Below are 19805 nucleotides of genomic sequence, written 5' to 3' on the forward strand. Positions count from 1 at the left end.
CTGCCTTGCTCTTTTTTCAGTGTTCTACCTGAAAAACCATGTGGTGTTGTAGGAAAATGGGCACTGAGACAGAACTGGGTTTACACCCCAACTCCAAACCTCAGCTGCTGTGACCTAAGCTCTTTGATTTCTCTAATGGGAAGGGTGATAATTTTTGTTTCTCAGGGTATGTGTGAGGACTAGTGGAAATAATGTAAGAAAAGATCTAGTATAGTGCCTGAAACTCATCAGGAACCTAATAAATATTAGTTCCTTCTCTTATTTCTTCCTTACTAGACTGTCAGCTTCATGAACAGCAGAACTACTTAACTGTCTCTCCATCTTCTGAAGTTCTCCTTTGCACACTATCTTAATCAGGGGCTCCCCAAAACATTTGTTGGGTTAGCATTTATTTAGTCAGGATAACTTTTAAATTTTAACTGGATAAATGATTGTAATAAATGTCTTCAAATTTTAGACAATACTTACTGGTATTGATAACCTTTACTTGATTTTGAGGGATAAAATCTTATCTCAGGGTATCTCTGAACATTTTCTTCGGCACAAAAAGAATGATACTGTTGGCAGTCTATGCTGCCCACATTGATCAGCCCAGTTAATGTCTATAAGAGAAGGAAAAAGAGACAAAGAGGTCAAAGTGATAAGAATAAACTTACCTTCATAATGACTTTATATATATTTGCAATAGAAAAACTGTCACTATGAGATGGTTACTGTATTATTTATCAGTGATTTTCATCAAGTAAAGATGAGTAAGGGCTTCACATATAATAGAACATAAACTAGAAATCTAATTTTGTAGTTAGGTTCCTACCTAGTGCAATTATTGCATATTAAATAATTGATTTCATCTACCTATTACATAGGGAAAATAATATATTTCTAAAATTCAAAGTATTAAAACCAAGAACTAAGGAAGGTCTTCGCAATGCTGTTTCAAGGACTGATTTTTTCAAATGGAGACATGGGCTGTGGGGAGCATTCTGATTCATATCTGAATTTTAAAATTTTAATGAGTAGAGCACAAAATTGTATTTACCTCAAATGTTTAGATACCAGTAATCACTTTAACTCATAGGTTTGTTAATTTTTTTTAATATTAGAAATAAATATAAAATAGTACTGCATTTTCCATTCTGGTATTTAAATAATTCTTTCCAATCTTTCATGGAACACTCTTTTTATGTAACACTATCTTTTTATGTAACACTATCTTTTTATTTTTCCAATCTTTTTATGTAACACTATTTCTATGTGAATGAAATTTAAAAAATCCAATGTGTTATAAATCAAGGCTATTTTTTGTTTTTAAGTCCTACAGTTGTGAAAAAAACTATACATTTAAGATCTAAAAATAAAAAAGCAGATACATTTCATTACAAAATAAAGTAGAATTTTGGGTCAACTTTGGCAGAAATCTGGTTAAATATGTATGCAGTGACACACAAAAAGGGTAATTATTCTCTATATTCACCTAACAGACAGAAACTGAGTGGAATCTAAGTGGTATGATCAGAATTGTTATTAAATAAGTCAAAACCTAGAAGTAGGCTTACTCATCTCAGTTTCAAAATAATTCTGTTCAATAAACATCCTTATTAAATGGTAAGATTTAAAATAAGCTAGTTTACTATACCCGGGCCATTCTTTTCCATTCTGGCATTAAAACTTGACATGGATGACACCACGGAGAATAGAAATCAACCATCCAGACTTCGTCATGTTTTCTTTGTTTAACTAGTTCACTGAAAGTACCAGGTGTCAGGGAGATCACCGAAGGATTCCTAAGATCCTAAAGACAACACAGCTTTCATTGTAACAGATGTAAACAAAAGAGTTTTTCATATATTCTTGGCAAACTGTTGGCATCTGTCATTTAGAAAAAATTGTTTTTGAATGGTAAAAAGATACCTAAGGATATTTTAAAGAGTATCTATAGTGAATTATTTTTAAAAGGAAGAAATAATCCCTAATTTATTGTTTGGATTTTGACTATCAGTCTTCTTAAATCAAGGTATATTTTGTTGCTATTTCTATGTATCACTAAAATAAAGAGGCAACTTTATTTAAGATTATGAGTAGATAAGGCAGGATTTCCAAGAGTTGCCCAGATGTCTACATTCGCCATATTCAGTTCTGAAACCAATGAATGGCTGGAAATGACCCATTATTTAATTAATAATGGAAAGCCTTACACATCTATTTTCCTGCCATTCTGATGGGAGATACTACACAATGTCTCTACAGATCTCTACTTGTTCCGATGCTGTTTTAACAAAGCTTCAGTCTGTCATTATTGGGTAATAGTAAGGAAGATGTTAGCTTCATTGGGGAAAATAATCAAAACCAAAAACTATTATTCTGGAGAAGGAGGGAGAGAAGAGTAGAACAGAGAATAGAGTGGTCACTGCATAAATAATAAGCTAAAATTTTTTATTCTTAGGAACCCTGTTAACTACTATAGCCAAGCAAGACTATTAGCGGGAAAACAGAAGATGCTCTAGATACAGGGCACTTCTGTGTGATTATAATCACACAGGTGTGGCATAGCTGCCCAGGCTGGAAAGGGGCCCTCTAGTGGGAGTTGGGTCGGACTGCCCCCACACATTTCCTGGATAATAATGAGCTTACTCCTATCTCATCTATATGGGACCTAAAAGAAATAAGCTGTGGTGCTTCTATCTGAGAAAACATGGAGGGCATATGGCAAAGCTTTATGAAAAATTATTTCACATATTTAATAAATAGCTGTGTCTACTATGTACAAGGCACTGAACCAGCTAATAAACAAAACACACTTATTCTTAGTGTTATAGTAAGTATATAATAAAACATTAGAAAAATTTAAGAAATTCATTTTCTTGTTAGAAAATATTTTGGCACAAAAAGAATAAATCCTGTTATTAAACATGATTAACTATTTATACAAAGTGTACACATACACAGAAGGATCTATAGCCATGAACTTAACTTATATATCTCTGCACTTCACAATACTATAGAATTAACTTACAATATTTCTGTGAGACAACTGTAATTGAACAGCAGTAAAAACCCCACCTCTATGAACTCCAGGATCTGTTCGGCAGAGTGATGTCCTTCATACTCGTGCACGTTGGACTGGTTGAACACCACTGTTGTTGGGTAAGCCTGGATGTTATACTGTTAAGAATGAAAAGACAAATTGAACATGATTTTATACATTTAACCTATTTGTTTCAAATTTATAACCAGCTTATCTTTACTTAAGTAACAGTAAGATTTAAAAAACTCATTGCTAAAATGGCTGATGACTGAAAAATTTTAGCCTGGCCAACTTTTACAAAGAAAATGGTACTGATGAGTACCTAGCCCTTATTTATAGGTACTCCGTTGGATATAAAATCCATAGGCATGAAACACAGAGAGGTGAGCATGGGGAATTAAGGGCTTGGTGCCTTTTTACTCTCCAGAACTAAGAAGCATGAGGCTGCAAAGAGCAGGCTAATTTCTAGCATAAGTCATTTCTGATGCCCTAATAAGTATTCTAATTGTCTAGAAGTAGAAGAAAATCAAGCAAATAGAATAGCATGAATAAAGAAATATATTAATAATTAATGTGACCATAACTATACTTTAGGTTAAAGAATTATGAATCATGTCCTAAGAATGTGGCTATTTTTTCTTTATGTTCAAGATAGCTTTTATAGTACAAAACACTACAGTTTCCTCCTCAGAATTAACAGGAACTAAGGAAGCATTTCTTTAAAGTTTTAATTTTTATTTTTTTAAAAAATGAAAAGAATCTGTAGATTTGCCATCATTGAACTTTATATCTTTAAAGTTGACACATTTATTAGGAAAATGGAATCTTTGACTAGGATTAAAAAATAACTTTTGATTTATTTATTTTATACAGAAGGGACCTGGCCCACAAGCCAGGCATGTGCCTTGACCAGGAATTGATTCGGTGACCTTTTGGTTTGCAGGACAACTCCCAACCCACTTAGCCACATTGGTCAGGGCTCAAAAGTAATTTTAGGAAAAATGAAAACATTTTTCAAACTTTTGTGAAATGAGTGCATATATCAATGATTCATTACATTAATAAAACAACAATTAAACATAACACTTAAGAAGTGCTTATTATGTGTCTAGCACTTTTTTGGCACTTCAGCATGTGGTTTTTAATCTGTTTCTCACAACAATGCTACTAAGCAGCTCAAATTACTAAGTCAACTTTACAGATGAAGTAATTGAGGTTTTGACAGGCTAAGCAACTAGGCCAAGACCCATCAATTAGTGAGTAGTGAATCCTGGTTTGTTCTGGGTGAACCAATAGCATAGTTTTATACCCTTGCATTTTACTTGATTACCTATAGGCTATTTATTTAATAATTGAGATAAAAAGTAGAAAAACTAGAATTCAAGTTTAGATAATTGCTGTATCTTTGCTAACATGCAAGGAATTCAAAACCAAAGGCCTTTTATTTCATTTTAAACTTATTTTAATGAAATTTCAAAAGAAAATAAAAAGAGAATAATCTAACAAATACCCACATAACTCTTCCCTATATTTAAGGAGGACTGGCTGTTTTTGCCACACTGGCAGGCTGTGGAAGTTCTCTTTCTTGATCTCATTTCCTTCCCTTCCTGATACTCGGAGCAACCTGTAATGTTTGAGCACTTAAAAGCTTTCTGTAATTTTATCATATTCTTTTACTGTCCTCAAACCTGCTTTTTTTCAACTTTACATTGTGTTTTTGAGATTTACCCATGCTGGTAAAGAGAGATCAGGTTTTAAATACTCCACTGTGTGACTGGATAATTAATTTATCCATTTACCTGCTATTGTGAGATTTCAAAATTTTGTGTTGACTTGATTAGATGGGGAGGGTGTAGAGCTCTTTTGGTAGTTTGTCCTTTCTTGATGACTACTTAAGTTGAACATTTTTCACATTTTTTACATTTTTTGGATTTCCTCTTCTGCAAAATGTCTGTAAACTTTTCTTCTATTTTTTAAAAAATTTATTTATAATCTTTAAATATTCTGGACACTAAGCCTTTGTTAGTTATATGTACTGCAAAAACATCTTCAGCCTGTTCTGTTAGGCTTATAGTGTCCTTTTGGCAATAGTTTTAACATTAATGTAGTCCAATTAATTTATATTCATTGATTTTTATATTTAGTTTGTCTTCATGTGTGGGTAGGGTGAAAAATTATTCCTCCTACAGATGCCATAGGCATTTCATCCTACATTTCCTTCCATTTATCTTTTTTAAAAAGTTTAGTTTTTATGAATCTTAATTTAAAATACACACAAAAGCAGAGAATAATGAAGTCTCAGGTACTCTCGTGGCTACAAAAATAATTCACTCATGGCTACTCTTAATTCAGCTGTATCTTCTCCAACTCTAGTCCTACCCCAAGATTATTTTAGAGAAAATTCCAGATAATTTATCATTTCATCCATAAATATTTCAGTATATTCAAAATATATGGACTTCCCCCAAATACACGTAACTAAACTATCATTTTCTTTTTGCCCCCCCCCCAGCATATTATTTTATTGTTGTTCAAGTACAGTCGTCTGCATTTGCCCCCTTCTCTCCCCACCCACCCCACATCCCTCCCCTGCTTCCACTCCCCCTTGGTTTTGTCCATGAGTCCTTTTAGAGTTGTTCCTGAAAACCCTTCCCCTCTTTTCCCCCATTATCCTCCCCCACTTCTGCTCTGGTTACTGTCAGACTGTTCTTAATTTCAATGTCTCTGGTTATATTTTGCTCACTTGTTTTGTTGATTGGGTTCTACTTAAAGGTGAGATCATATGGTATTTGTCTTTCACCTCCTGGCTTACTTCACTTATCATAATGCTCTCCAGTTCCACCCAAGTTGTCACGAAGGGTAGGAGGCCCTTCTTTTCTCTCTGCTGTGTAATATTCCATTGTGTAAATGTGCTGTAGTTTTTTGATCTATAAATTTACTGAAGGTCACTTAGGTTGCTTCCAGCACTTGGCTATTGTAAATTGTGCTGCTATGAACATTGGGGTGCATAGGTTCTTATGAATTTGTGTTACAGGGTTCTTAGGATATAATCACAGCAGTGGACTTGCCAGATCAAAAGGCAGTTCCATTTTTAGTTTAATGAGGAAATTCCATACTGCTTTCCACAGTGGCTACACCAGTCTGCATTCCCACCAATGGTGCATTAGGGTTCCCTTTTCTCCACGTCCTGTTCAACACGTATTATTTGTTGATTTGTTTATGGTGGCCATTCTCATCAGTATAAAGTGGTATCTCTTTGTGGTTTTAATTTGCATCTTTCTCATGGCTAGTGATGCTGAACATCTGATTCATATGTCTCTGGGCCCTCTGTATATCCTCCCTGGAGAAGTGTCTGTTCAGGTCCTTTGGCTATTTTTTAATTGGGTTATTTGTTTTCCTGGAGTGGAGTAGTATGAGTTCTTTATATATTTTGGAGATTAAACCCTTGTCCGAGGTTATCATTAGCAAATATGTTTTCCCATAGAGTTGGTTCTCTTTTCATTTTACTGATGTTTTCTTTAGCCATGCAGAAGCTTTTTATTTTGATGAGGTCCCATTTGTTTATTCTTTCCTTTTTGTCCCTTGCTCTAAGGGACATACCAGTGAAGATGTTGCTGTGTGGAATGTCTTGAGATTTTCCTGCCTATGTTTTCCTCTAGGATTTTTATTGTGTCACAACTTATATTTAAGTCTTTTATTCACCTTGAATTTATTTTTGTGTATGGTGTAAGTTGGTGATCAAGTTTCATTTTATTGCATATAGCTGTCCAGTTCTCCAACAGCATATGTTGAAGAGGCTATTTTTCCTCCATTTTATGCTGCTGCCCCCTTTATCAAATATTAATTGACTGTAGAGATTTGGGTTTATTTCTGGGCTCTCTATTCTGTCCCATTGGTCTATGTGTCTGTTCTTATGCTAGTACCAGGCTGTTTTGATTACAGTAACCTTGTAATACAATTTGATATCAGGTATTGTGATAACTCCTACTTTGTTCTTTCTCAAAATGCTGCAGCTATTCGAAGTCAGTTATGGTTCTATATAAATTTTTTGTGTTTGTTCTATATCTGTGAAATGATACTTTAATAGGTATTGCGTTGAATGTATAAATTGCTTCAGGTAGTATGGACATTTTGATGATGTTAATTCTTCCAATCCATGAACATGGTATATGCTCCCATTTGTTTGTGTCTTTCCTTAATTTCCTTCTTCAGTGTTGTGTAGTTTTCTGCATACAGGTCTTTTACCTCCTTGGTTAGGTTTATTTCAGGGTACTTTATTTTTCTTGTTGTTATATCAAATGGGATTTTTTTCCTGGTTTTTAAAAGTTAACAATAATTCCTGCAAATCATCAGATATCTTGTCTGTCAGTGTTCAAATTCCCCCAATTCACTCTTTAGTGTTGCAGTTGGTTTGTTTGAATTGCATCCACATGCGGCCTAAACTTGCATTTGAATGGTATGTCTTTTAATTTTTTATTCTTCTTCCACTTACAAAAAATCTGTCCAATAAACTGGATGCTTGTCCTATGAAATTCTCTGTGCCAGAATTTGCAAATCACACACCCATGCTGTCACTTAACCTGTACCTCTCTGTCACTGGATTGTCTATACCCTGATAGATATGATGATGATTTCATTTAGATTTGATTTTTCTTCCCAAGACTATTTTACAGGGATCACTTTATACTTTCATCACAAGGTATAAAATTTCTAGTACTTCTTAGAACAAAAGAATAAATATCAATTGACCTCATATCTCATTCATTGTTTAATGTCTTTCATTAGCTACTATTACAAAAAAAACCAAAAGAATAAAGCTATAGACCACCAAGATGTAATATTAAGTTAAAAAAATACAAAGATCTTAAAAATAACTTAAAAATCATATATTTTATCAAGTCAACTAAATATTTTCCTGAGTTTAATAAATAAGATTATACCTACATTTAACTACATATATTATTCCATGTTTTAATTCATCATAATTTTGTTAAATTTGTTTAAACAACATGTTACTACTCTAAATGTAGATGTTTGGAAGTTGTTACGTTAATTTTGGATTAGAACACATTTTTAATACTTTGCCTTACCATGTTACAGAGCCCCTCATGGACTGTACAATCTAGTGTACCAAACTTAAGCTGACCATAAAGATGCTTTGATGCTTTTCGTAACTCTGGCAATAAAGCTCGACATGGTGGACACCACTGTAAAAGAAAAAGTATTTATAAGCACTAAGCCAAATGAAACAAAAAAACACATCGTTTTTGCAATTAGCAATAAGCTAAGACAAACTACACTTAGTTGCAAATTTTATGCTTTTATACTAGGTCTGTCCAGAAAAATTCCAGCTATTGTCAATATAATAAGAATGGTTTGCACAACACTGATGTAACCTGGCAGCCAAGGACAGTGGATTGGAATGTGCATGCATGAACAATGACTACTTCACTGAAATAGTCAGTGGGTGTGGTAGATACACTGCTGGGTGAGCATGTGTACTGTGTGGCCACTGCATTCAAAATGACAGAGCAAGTAGAGCAATGAATCTGCATCAATTTTTGTGTTAAGCTTGAACATTCCTCTGTGTAAACTATTTGGATGATTCAGAAGGCTGCACCTATGGGTAACAGGTAATTGGCAGCTTCATCACAACAGCAAGCCCACTCATGCATCATGTCTTCTGCAGAGTTTTTTGGCGAAACATCAAATCACCCAGGTGATTCAGCCCCTCTACAGCCCAGATTTGGCACCCCTGTGACTTCTGGCTGTTCCCAAAACTAAATCACCTTTTGAAAGGGAAGAGATTTCAGGCGTTGGTGAGATTCAGGAAAATACAATAGAGCAGCTGATGGAGATTGGGAAAACTGTGTGAGGTCCCAAGGTGCCTACTTCGAAGGGGACTGAGGCATCACTGTCCTATGTACAGTGTTTCTTGTATCTTGCATCTTCTTTAATAAGTGTCTGTTTTTCATATTACATGGCTGGATACCTTCTGTACAGACGTCGTATACTTAATCCTTAGAGAAGTAAGTACATCAGTGCTCTTTTGGATGCAATGCATGGTAGTGGCCAAAACTGGACAACACAAATCTAGTACCCATGATGGTTCAAAGTTATTTTGCTCTCTAACAAGAAAATCTGACAATATTGAATTTTGACAGATAAAAATAACTTACAGGGGCAAAAAAATCAACAAGCCATGGTTCTTTGTGACTGGCAGGAAAATTCTGAGGTCCAAGTGTGGTAACATGAGAATGAACACTTTCTTTGGCAAAGGCAAGTATATCATAAAGGATCTTCTTTCCTTTGAAATGGAGTAAGAGAAAAGTTATAAATCCACATTCTGTCTTTTATTCATAAAAACATTTCAAAGTTTTTATGCTTAAAATACTAAAGGAAGGAAGATAAACTTATGAACAAATTGATTTTGGTGAAGTTTAAATGTTTTGTAAGGTATACATACAGGAGCACCCTTTCTTTTACCCTTCTGTTTCTCAGAGGATTCAGTTAAAATGTCAGTATCTTTTTGAAAATGTTGATTCATCCTCAGTGGCAGAATTACAACTTCCTTGCAGTATTGATATTTTATGCTTGCCTGATCTGTTCCTATGGTCCAACTCCTAATTCTGTTTCTTTAACCTAGACTTCTATTAAGAATTCACATTCTGTATTATCAACTAGCTGGTGGAAAAATTAACCTGGAATCATATAAACATTTCAAACATAATATTATGTCCAAACTGAAGTTATTTTCCCCCTAAATTGCTTCTTACTTTCCCCACCTTGGCAATAGCATAGTCATCTACTAGGTGCCTAAGTAAGATTTCCCAGAGTGATTCTTGCCTTCTTCCTGTGCTCCTGTATCACTACTCCATCCATTCAGTCTTTTGCCATCTCCAACCTCAGTTTAGGCTACTGCTGAAATTCAGTTTGGCTTACTGCAATAATGTAGTTGGTCTTTCTGTTGTTCCTTAACTATCATATTTTTTTGGACTGTAAGGAATAATGGTTGTTAATGCTGCTGTTGAGTTCTGTTTACATTTATATTGGTGAAATATTATGTTATTTATGTTATTAAATATTTTACCACATGTTTTGCTTCAAAATTTTTTCCCCTATTTTCCTCCTCTAAAACCTAGGTGCATCTTATGGTCTGAAACATACAGGGTAATCCATTTTCTGCATTGCTAGTGCAAAAAACATTGATCACGCTGCCACTGCCTAAAGATCATACACAGGGTCTGGCACAAATAATATCCCCTTTTTTATTAGAAAATCTTTTATTACAAAATCATAAGCATGTAATTCTGTAACATTACCAATATCACACTCAAGCACGCTGTATGACATTTTAGGTGAAATGTTCAAATTAAAACTATAAATTGCCCTGGCTGGCGTAGCTCAGTGGATTGAGTGTGGGCTGAGAACCAAAGCATCGCAGGTTTAATTCCCAGTCAGGGCACATGCCTGGATTGCAGGCCATGGCCCCCAGCAACTGCACATTGATGTTTCTTTCTCTCTCTCTCTCCCTCCCTTCCTTCTTTAAAAATTAATAAATAAAATCTTTAAAAAAACTATAAATTATTATGCCTATATTATTACCCTACCAACCACAATCAAGCAGGCATTACTTCTGCTGGACACTGTACTCCTTGGCTTGACAAATAATGGCTTTCTCAACCAGCACACAGTTCCTTTGACTTACTCACTCTGGTCAATATTAAGTCAAGTACCTATTATGTCTCAGACCCTATTTTAAATGCCATAGGGCATGCAAAAATAAAAAAAAAGATAGTTTTCCTTGAGCTTACAGCCCAGTAGAAAAGACAATTTCACAAATATTTAAATACGGTGATAATGACACCATATTCTACTACCCCCCCCACTCTTCAGCTGCTGCTTCTTGAATTGTTTAATGAATTCCTCTCTTAGCTTGTCCCTTAAAAGTGATACTTAGAGCCCTGATCTTGTCCCTCTGTTCATTCAGACAAATTCATCCTCCTCCAAAGCTTTAATTCCTTGATATCATGATTACTTATATTTACATTTTTGGCCCAAATTCCTCTCCTTAGGCTCAGGCCTATATTCAGTTGTGAACTGGGGGTGCCTACTGCACATCAACTCCTCCTCCAGTGTTCTTCTCTGCAGGAAGTGATGCAGTCAGTCACTCAACTGTCAATTCACCAAGTCAGAAACTTGGGTCTTCTCCTCCTCTTCTCCCACGTCTACACAATCATCAAGTTATACCGATTTTGTATTCCTGTTATTTTAAAAACTCTGCCCACTTTTTCCCATCCACATTACACTATTTAATAAGCAGCCATTTTTCTTACATAAATGATTGCACCAGGCTTCTATCTGCTCTCCCTTCTTCCAGTCTTGCTTCTAATCACTCTAGGCTTCCAGTCACCTTTCTAAAATGCAAAACTATTAAAATCCTATCTCTGTTAAATCCATGAATGCTTCTGATGCTTCATCCTCATCACAGAGTCCAAATTCCTTTACCTCACACATGTAACACATAATTTGGACCCCTGGTGCCCTCTCCACCCTCAAGCCTCATTCTTTTCCAACATTCAACATTCCAGCTATCCTGTCTTGCTTTCTAAGAATAACTCTCTCTTAAGAGTCCATGAATACAATTGCTGGTTTCTTTGCTTAGAATGTGTTTGCCACCTCTTCATTTAAGTAAACATTACTTATACTTTAGATCTCAAAGAAGAGATTGCTTTCTTTAGCCTCAGAAAATTACTCCTCCTAAATGTTCTTCCTAGGTGTAACACATGTGTATCTCTTGGCGGTTGGTCTCCAAAACAGCCCCTAGTGATCTCGGCCTCATATACTCTTACCATTGGTGTACCAGGGTTGGTATATGTGACCAACAGAATATGGTGGATGTGGGATCCAACTATAACAGATATTGCTGCTTCTCTGTGTGTGTGCCTTTCTCTGATCATTCATTCTGGAGAAGCCAGCTGCCATACTGTGAGCAGCCCCAAAGACAGACTCGAGTAATAAGAAACTGAGGCCTCCTGACTATCCCATGAGCCAGCCTAGAACGAATCCTCCAGCCGCATTCTACCCTCAGATGACTAGAGCCCTCACCTATCTTGACCACAACCTCATGAAAAGAACTACTCAGCTAAGCTCTTCTCAGATTCCTGAACACCAAGACACTGTGTGAGTTGATAAATGTCGTTTAAATCACTAATTTTTGTGGTAATTTACTACTCAGAAATAGGTAATACTCCCCACTTCAGGCATTTTAATATATGACCATTGACTTGTCTGCTTTCCTTACTAGTCCATAATGTTGTTTAAGGTAGAGATTAAGTAAATTTCACAATTTTCCCCTCTCCCTTGTATAAGTAGTACATGCACATGACCAATACCTATTTAAATCCAAAGAAATGATTTAAATTATGCTATAAAATTAGTGACAGCACATAAAAGAAAGTATAATACTTGGGGGATTCCTAGTGTATTTCCTGGGGGGGGATACTAGGCCAAGTTTTGAAGGGTGATTTAGAGTTTGCTAAATAAAGAGCTGGACAACACTAGGTTTATAGCTGTTCATATGGAGAATTCAATGAATAAATACAAGAATAAAATCTGTTTCACATACTCACAAGTATAAACCTACTTTCACCAATGCCTATATTTTGAGGGTCAGGAAGGAAGGATTACAATGCAGGAGAAAGAAAACTTCTGTACGAAGGCACTGAAGAGTGAAGGAACATTGTGTTTTCAAGGATCCCCAAGTAGCTGGAGCTATGATTATTTGGAAGGGCAGAGATGAGTGATAAGGCCAAAAATGCCAGCAGAGGCAGAATGTGAATGCATCCTGTTAATTTAACAACTAAATACTGAGTTCCTACTACACACCAGGCACCATTCTAGGTGCTGGAAATAGAGCAATGAGCAAAACAGACAAAGCCATTGCTTCTATGAGAAGAAATAAGAAATTTATTTGAAAAGAAATCTGGAGTCAAGGCAGAAAAGTGACATGAGAATGTTCTAGATGTTCAAGGGCAATAGATGCAAATAAAATCAGTAACAAATTGTAAAGGAGAAAGGCTATGAAACAGAAAACTGTATCAGAGGATGATATTGTACATGAAGGAGATTATGGACCTGAAATAAGGCCACAACTGCAGAGAAGAGGGGGAACCTGAGAAAGATTTTAGAGGTAAAAAAGAACAGAACTCCATTATTAAAACTTGGTCATTTCTAGAACTTTAAGGAGGTAATATTTAATTAGCTGTAAGCCTAGGCTTTGGAGCAGACATATTTGGATACAAAAATCTACCTTGACTGGTTACTGGTTGTTGTCATGGGCTAAAAGTAATTTGACCTTTCTTTCTAAGTCTCTAAGTTTGTCCCCTTGCTGGATTGTTGTGAAGATAAAAAAATGAAAGTGCACAAGTATGCAAAGCCTTTAGAAAAACGTCTATCTTAGGGAAAGTGCAGAATAAATAGTAGTTATTACTAGGATTACTTTGCCAAGCAAGCTCTGTTCATATAGTTCCTGTGGCTTAAAGGGACAAAGTTCTTGTTCTTCTGTACTTACTTTGGGAAACTGAGCTTTCAAATGTTACCTCAATTCACATAGTACCTCCTGACCTATACTATGCAGAAGTCTCTGTATTTGATTTAATTAACTTATACATAATACCCATTACAATGGTTTTCATATTTGTTTATAGATCTCCTTCCTCTCACCTGCACTAGATATTTTAAGCATCTTGAGAGCAAAGTCCATGTCTTACAACTTTGCATTCCTAATACCTAAAACAGAGTTTGTCACATAACAGGCAAATATCTGTTACTCACTTAACTGTGTGTTAGTTAATAGTTTGTCTCTTTTGCTACATTTCACCTTTTCCAGGACAGGGACTATGATGTATACCAAACCCTAGGAACTGGAACTTTGCTTGAATGCAGAGCTAAAGTCCCAAACAAGCTAAAATGCAGAAATGTAGTTATAAATTCAAGAAAGATGACAAAACAGTTAATGGAGATGTTTGGTAGTCTGGTTGAGGAAAAATCTGAATGAATATTTATAAATTGCCCATAATGGCTGAGATGCTACATTTGGCAAACTGGAATGAAAACTGTAGGTGCTACTTACTTTTGTCAACAAGCAAGAAATGCACTTAAATTCCTTCCTAGTCTAACATGTCATCACAGTTCTTGCTGAAACACTGGCCAAGAATAAAGAATATAAAATAACTAATTCAAAATGTCTTTCCCTGCAAGAAACAAATTTACTGATAAATGAGAGCAAAATTATTTATAAGTATGTCCATACAAGGTAAAAAGTAAAATCACAGTCATACCTTGTTTTATTGCACTTTGCTTTACTGCGCATCACAGATGTTGCATTTTTTTACAAATGGAAGGCAAGACCCTCCACCAGCAAAACGATTACAACTTGCTTTATTCTGTTGGTCTGGAACCAAATCCACAATATCTCTGAGGTTTGCCTATACTATTTGAAAATGAAGATAATTTTTTTTTCATTTTTTCCCTCTTACCATGATGAATCTCATATTCTTTGGTTCCTTGTCCTTTAAACACTGCTAGACATGGCTGGAAAACATAGAGATCACTGCAGATGGCCGGTGCAGAGGAACAGTCAAACTTGCCAATCTGGAGTAGAAAGAGAAGGTTCAATTTGACGAAAATAAAATCTTCTCCATACAATTAAATATTTATAAAGGTAATCACAAAATGACATTACTCTAACACAGTTTCTAAACAGAAGTTAATGGGCTGTAAATATAAGAGACAGAAATAATTTACATTTAACACTGAAACTCAATTTAGTTTAAAAAAAAATTTCCTAGAATTCAAATACTTGAGATAATATAAGTTAAGAAAGCCACCCTTCTAAAAATGTAGAGAATATTTATATAATCTTGGGGTGGGGAGGAAAAAAAACTTTTCATGTGAGTCTCAAGCAGCTAAAAAGAGAAAAAGGTTGACATTTTCATATACTGTGTAAGAAAACTAGTTATTTAAAGTATAATTTTATGTATTAATAAAACACACTAGCAGAAAGCTGGGCAGAATAATTTTTCTTACTTGAATATGTTCATTTTTAAGTAGAGTCTTTAGTTTCTTCAACTCAGGATCAGTTGAATTTCCATTTTCTCCAAAATAAAAAAATAAGAGCCATCGATGATGAGCCAAACGATCCTTAAAAGTGATTTAGTAAATTAAAAAGTAATGTTAAAGACAGAAAATTTTGAGTTCTAGTATTTACTTATTATTCTCTTAAATTAATTTTAACAATCCTACCCATTACACTTCAAAATAATGTCCAATATTCGGACACATCCATATTCTTATTTTATAGTTTATCTGGAATAATGCTATGTAAATCAATCACATGAAATTAGAGAAGGGTAAGAGTCACTACATTATAAAATCTTAATGTAGACAACTGTGCCAAAAGGTGGTTTATTTTATAATAATGTAAAAAATATTTGCTATATGGTTTTAAATGCATATAGCTAAAATGTTGGGAGGTGGGGCAAGTCAGCTTTTCCAGGTTTACCAAAAACTCTGGTGGGATGATGGACTTAGAAAGCTCTGGGATAAATAAGTAGGAAAAAAAATTGACTCTACTATAAACTAAGTATTTCTAAAGTTGCTTCTTAATTTCCAGTGAATAATATAAATAGTTTTGCAAGAAAGAACATCAAGTTCCCAATCAAATCCAAAGTGGCTTTGTGATCAAAATCTTGCCTTTTCTGACACTACTGAAACCTTTTGGGACTGGTTAGGCTTTATGAAATTACTGATCCTTGCTGTAACACCAGCAGCCCCAGCAATTATGAGTTTAACTTAGAGTTGGCTCAAATGAAATCCTTTGAAAGTGCTACTTTCTCTCTGGTGATGAATAAAGTAAATGCTGATTCTAAACTATTAAGACTTTAAATGTTACCAACATTTCTATTAATTATTATAAAAATATTACCTCTAGTGTGTCTGCCGAAAGTAGTTCAAAATCTGGAAGATTATGCATTATTTCCAAATATATTTCTTTAGCATCCAATGAATTAAGAAACTGGAATAAAAGAATCAGATCATAATCTTTTTAATCAACATCCATTTATTTTAGTCTTTGTTTTTTTGTTTCCACAAAAGAATTAAAAAAAATAGTTATAGAAGTTAAACAATTTTCAATCTATTTATTCTAAATGTTGTCTTCCCCTCTCCAAGAAAACTATTACCATATTCTGACAATTGATTAAAAATTGCATAACTTAGCTATTTCTTTTTTTTTAATTTTATTTAAATTGTTGTTGCAGTACAATTTTCTCTTTTACTCCCATCCCAACCCACCCACCCAACCCTCCCCTCCTCCCTCCCATTTCCACCCGTCCCTGTTTCTTTAAAAAAGTTATGTAAAACAAATTCTATTATTAGGTGTTTTATTACCTGGAATTTTCTATTAACTGACCTGTGTATTCTAAAATAATCCTCACAATAACCTGGAGAACTTCTGGATCATGAAGAAAAAGCTGTATTACATACATTACGTTCAATGCAATTTTAATGCAAACCATATTCCACAGAATGAAACTATAATGTTCCATAGAATGCCACCGCATTACAAATTCTTTAAGAATTGTTAAAACACTAGAACATTTGATGATCCAAGACACTCACACCCAACCAACAATTAATAGGAATTAAGATAAGAACTTATAACTGGAAAATCAGAATACACTTTATTAAAGGTTTTCAAAAATAATATCCAAAAACCATGAGTTTTGCAGAGTAAACTATACTGATAAAACTCTTATTTTAAATATTAGATCGAGGTCTCTCCTTTAAGATACGAATAACGAAACAAGGCACACCTCCCTGCCAACACATCTCCTTTATTTCCGTCTGCACTTTACCCTCAGCGTATTTTCATACAGAACGATCTCTGTTGGTCTAATTCTCAATGAAGTAGCTGTTACTGCATAGAGCGCAGCACTGGTTGTATCAAGAAATATATGGTTGAAAAGACAGTTTAATGTATATCATTCCTTACAAAAAATCCATGTTTGAAAATTCAAACACAGTATTACCTGAAAAATCTCAAACTCCATTAAAAACTTGTAGAAACTACCACTGTATTCACAGTTTAATTGTGCTTGATAAAAGCATAACCATATGGATAGAAACAATGGGAATAAGAACAGAAAACTCAGCTTTTTTCCTGAAAACTTTTTAAATCTATAGCATAAATATTCTGAAAACTCTTTATGAAATATTTTGTTACTGAAGTCCTTAAAAGGCCAGTGCAACGGAATTCTTTCATGCCCAGTACTAGAGCTCATTCACTTTAGTCACATTCATTATGAAGATTTCACTAAAAACACTGCTATGGAGGCTTGTAAATGTTTGTGACGAATCCCCTAGAACCTCCTCATAAACCTGTTTGTTTGTCTTAGTGTAAACCCTGGCAGTCGTGTCTATAAAAGGATACTGTCCAGTCTCTGAATTTCACCTTCCAGACATGTTTAGCTGGCACAATGTCTCACATTTTTTTTTTTAACTTGAATGCTTTTAGAAGGGACAAGGACTATCTAATTCATCACTCCTGATTATTACATTTCCAGTATCATTCATTTATATCTTCTAAGGTCATATCTGAGCTTGCAGTTTATATCAGAAAACTCAACGATCTCACTAAAATCTGAGGTTGTAGTTTACAGAAGGTAAGACCCTGTTTTAACTGTTGGTAAAGCAAAGGTATAAGCAAACCTCACGAACTGATGGCACAGGGTTAGCAAACACAAAGTTCTGTAGGGCAGTCTGGCAGTAAGAATTGAATTTAAAATGGCAGAGTCTATCTCATTCTATACATAACTGAACAAGTGCAAAAAGATGAACAAGGTTGTTCATTACAATACTGCTTATAATAATAAAAAAGTAGAAATAACTTAAGTATCTATTAAGGGAGGACTGAGTAAATATGATACTTTTAGTCTATGAATTACAATTCAGGGATTGTTGGTAACTAAATACATGTGTGCATGTACTGTATTTTGCTTTGTATAAAGCACACTTTTTTACCCAAACTTTGGAGGGAAAAATAAGGATGTGCATCATACATGGCTATAATGACTACATACCATGGGTATAACAACGGGCACAAAACATGGGTGTGAGTTACATGGGAGCACATTATACACATGAAATACAGTGTGTGTGTGTATATATGTATATATTGCATGTAAGTACTATATATATTAGTACATGTATATATATTTTATGAACTGACATGGGGAAAACTGTGGGTAGAGCAGATTTATTAGGGACTATCAGGAGCATAGTTATAGCTAAGTTTGAGACATCAATTAATATCCCAGGAGAGATGTTAAAACCTGGAGTGCAGAGCAGAGACCTAGGCCACAGATAAAACTGGAGCGTCATCAGCACCAAGTCATAACCGTATGCATACCTAAGCAGAGATCTGGAAGGGTATTTACTAAAATTTGATGGTGCTAGTATATTGGTGATGCGGTTTTAGTTAATTTTGCATCTTTCTTTAAACATTTCTCTACTGTTAAGAATTTCTGTAATGAATATGTATCTTTATCAACATCAAAATATTAAAACACAGAAAACTAAAAGAAGTTTGTTCTTTATCAGAGTCCTTTATTTTCTTTTGGGGGTTTCCTGGGACCTGTTTGTATCCCATTATTTATCCTAACTCCTTGACAACTAGTTTGATCCTCAGTATAAAATCAGGGAGATGAACCATACCAGTAGATCTCTAAACTGAGTTTATACCAGAATCTAATGGGTGCTTAAAGAAAAAGATACCGGGTTCCAGGCAAACCTACCAATGATGTGTATTTTATACAAATAAAACAAAACCAGTGGAAATTCATTTAACCTGAGAATGTATTCTATACCTCTGGGGTTTAAAAGTATAATGGTTTATGCCAGTTAAAAATAATTCTTACAGGAGAATTTACAAACTGAAGTACAAACAAAATCCCTGAAAATATTTGTTCTAAGTTATTAAATGTTCCACATTCAGATGATATAAAATGATTTATTTTCTTGCTCATTGTTTACAAAACTGTATTTAAATGTGTGCATTTAAAGAAATGAAAATGATTCATACCAAAACACTGCTTTTCTCTTTGCTATTTAAAGTGGCTCCAGGAGGAAAATAGGCAGTAGTGCTTGTTGTAATATCCAGACTTGTACAAAGGTTGGCCTGGGTGGCACAGTCCATCCAGCCTACATTGACAAGACCATCCTAAGATGGAAAAAACAAAAAAAATAGGTTGTGTTGCAAGGGAAGAAAAAGTCAAAGGGATTTAGCTTTATTTAGCAAAAAAAATCAACTTTACTATGGTAAATTAAACTGTGTTTTATACAACACTAAGAAAAGATGCAGATTTGAATAACAATATTATTAACAGGGTACTTTAAAATTAATGTTAACTCAGGAACAATTACAATTTGATCTAATAGATATAAAATTACATTAAACATACATGGAGAACATTATTTTTGAGTACATGTAGAATTTCCATAATGGCAAAATCCCAACCCACAAAAGGAGTTTCAACAATAAAGACTATTCCCCAACCATAATATGATGAGAGTTGAATAAATAAATAACATGACAAAAAAAATAAAGTTTGGAAATGACAAAAACATGAATATATAACTCTGGTTAAAGAGGAATTCATAATTAAATTACAGAATACTTAGCAGCAAATGACAATGAAAGAACCTCATGTTGAAATAT

General features: G+C 34.4%; 1 protein-coding gene across 2 annotated transcripts in view; it reads right to left on the bottom strand.

Annotated features, from left to right (window-relative positions):
• DNAJC10 (DnaJ heat shock protein family (Hsp40) member C10) overlaps positions 1–19805 on the bottom strand; it is a 44588-nt gene that overhangs the window by 7749 nt on the left and 17034 nt on the right. For both annotated transcript variants that reach the window (XM_045816977.1, XM_045816930.1), the window contains exons 10-18: positions 19170–19307; positions 16014–16103; positions 15116–15229; positions 14566–14680; positions 9205–9332; positions 8116–8232; positions 3061–3162; positions 1637–1792; positions 469–602 (exon numbers count right to left, since the gene is read on the bottom strand). In XM_045816977.1, the coding sequence (XP_045672933.1) occupies positions 469–602; positions 1637–1792; positions 3061–3162; positions 8116–8232; positions 9205–9332; positions 14566–14680; positions 15116–15229; positions 16014–16103; positions 19170–19307 (1094 nt within the window). The remainder of the gene's footprint in view (positions 1–468; positions 603–1636; positions 1793–3060; positions 3163–8115; positions 8233–9204; positions 9333–14565; positions 14681–15115; positions 15230–16013; positions 16104–19169; positions 19308–19805) is intronic.

The sequence above is a fragment of the Phyllostomus hastatus genome, unplaced genomic scaffold (genome assembly GCF_019186645.2).
Source record: "Phyllostomus hastatus isolate PE091 unplaced genomic scaffold, TTU_PhHast_1.1 phas_contig_1, whole genome shotgun sequence".
In the NCBI taxonomy this organism is placed as follows: domain Eukaryota; kingdom Metazoa; phylum Chordata; class Mammalia; order Chiroptera; family Phyllostomidae; genus Phyllostomus; species Phyllostomus hastatus.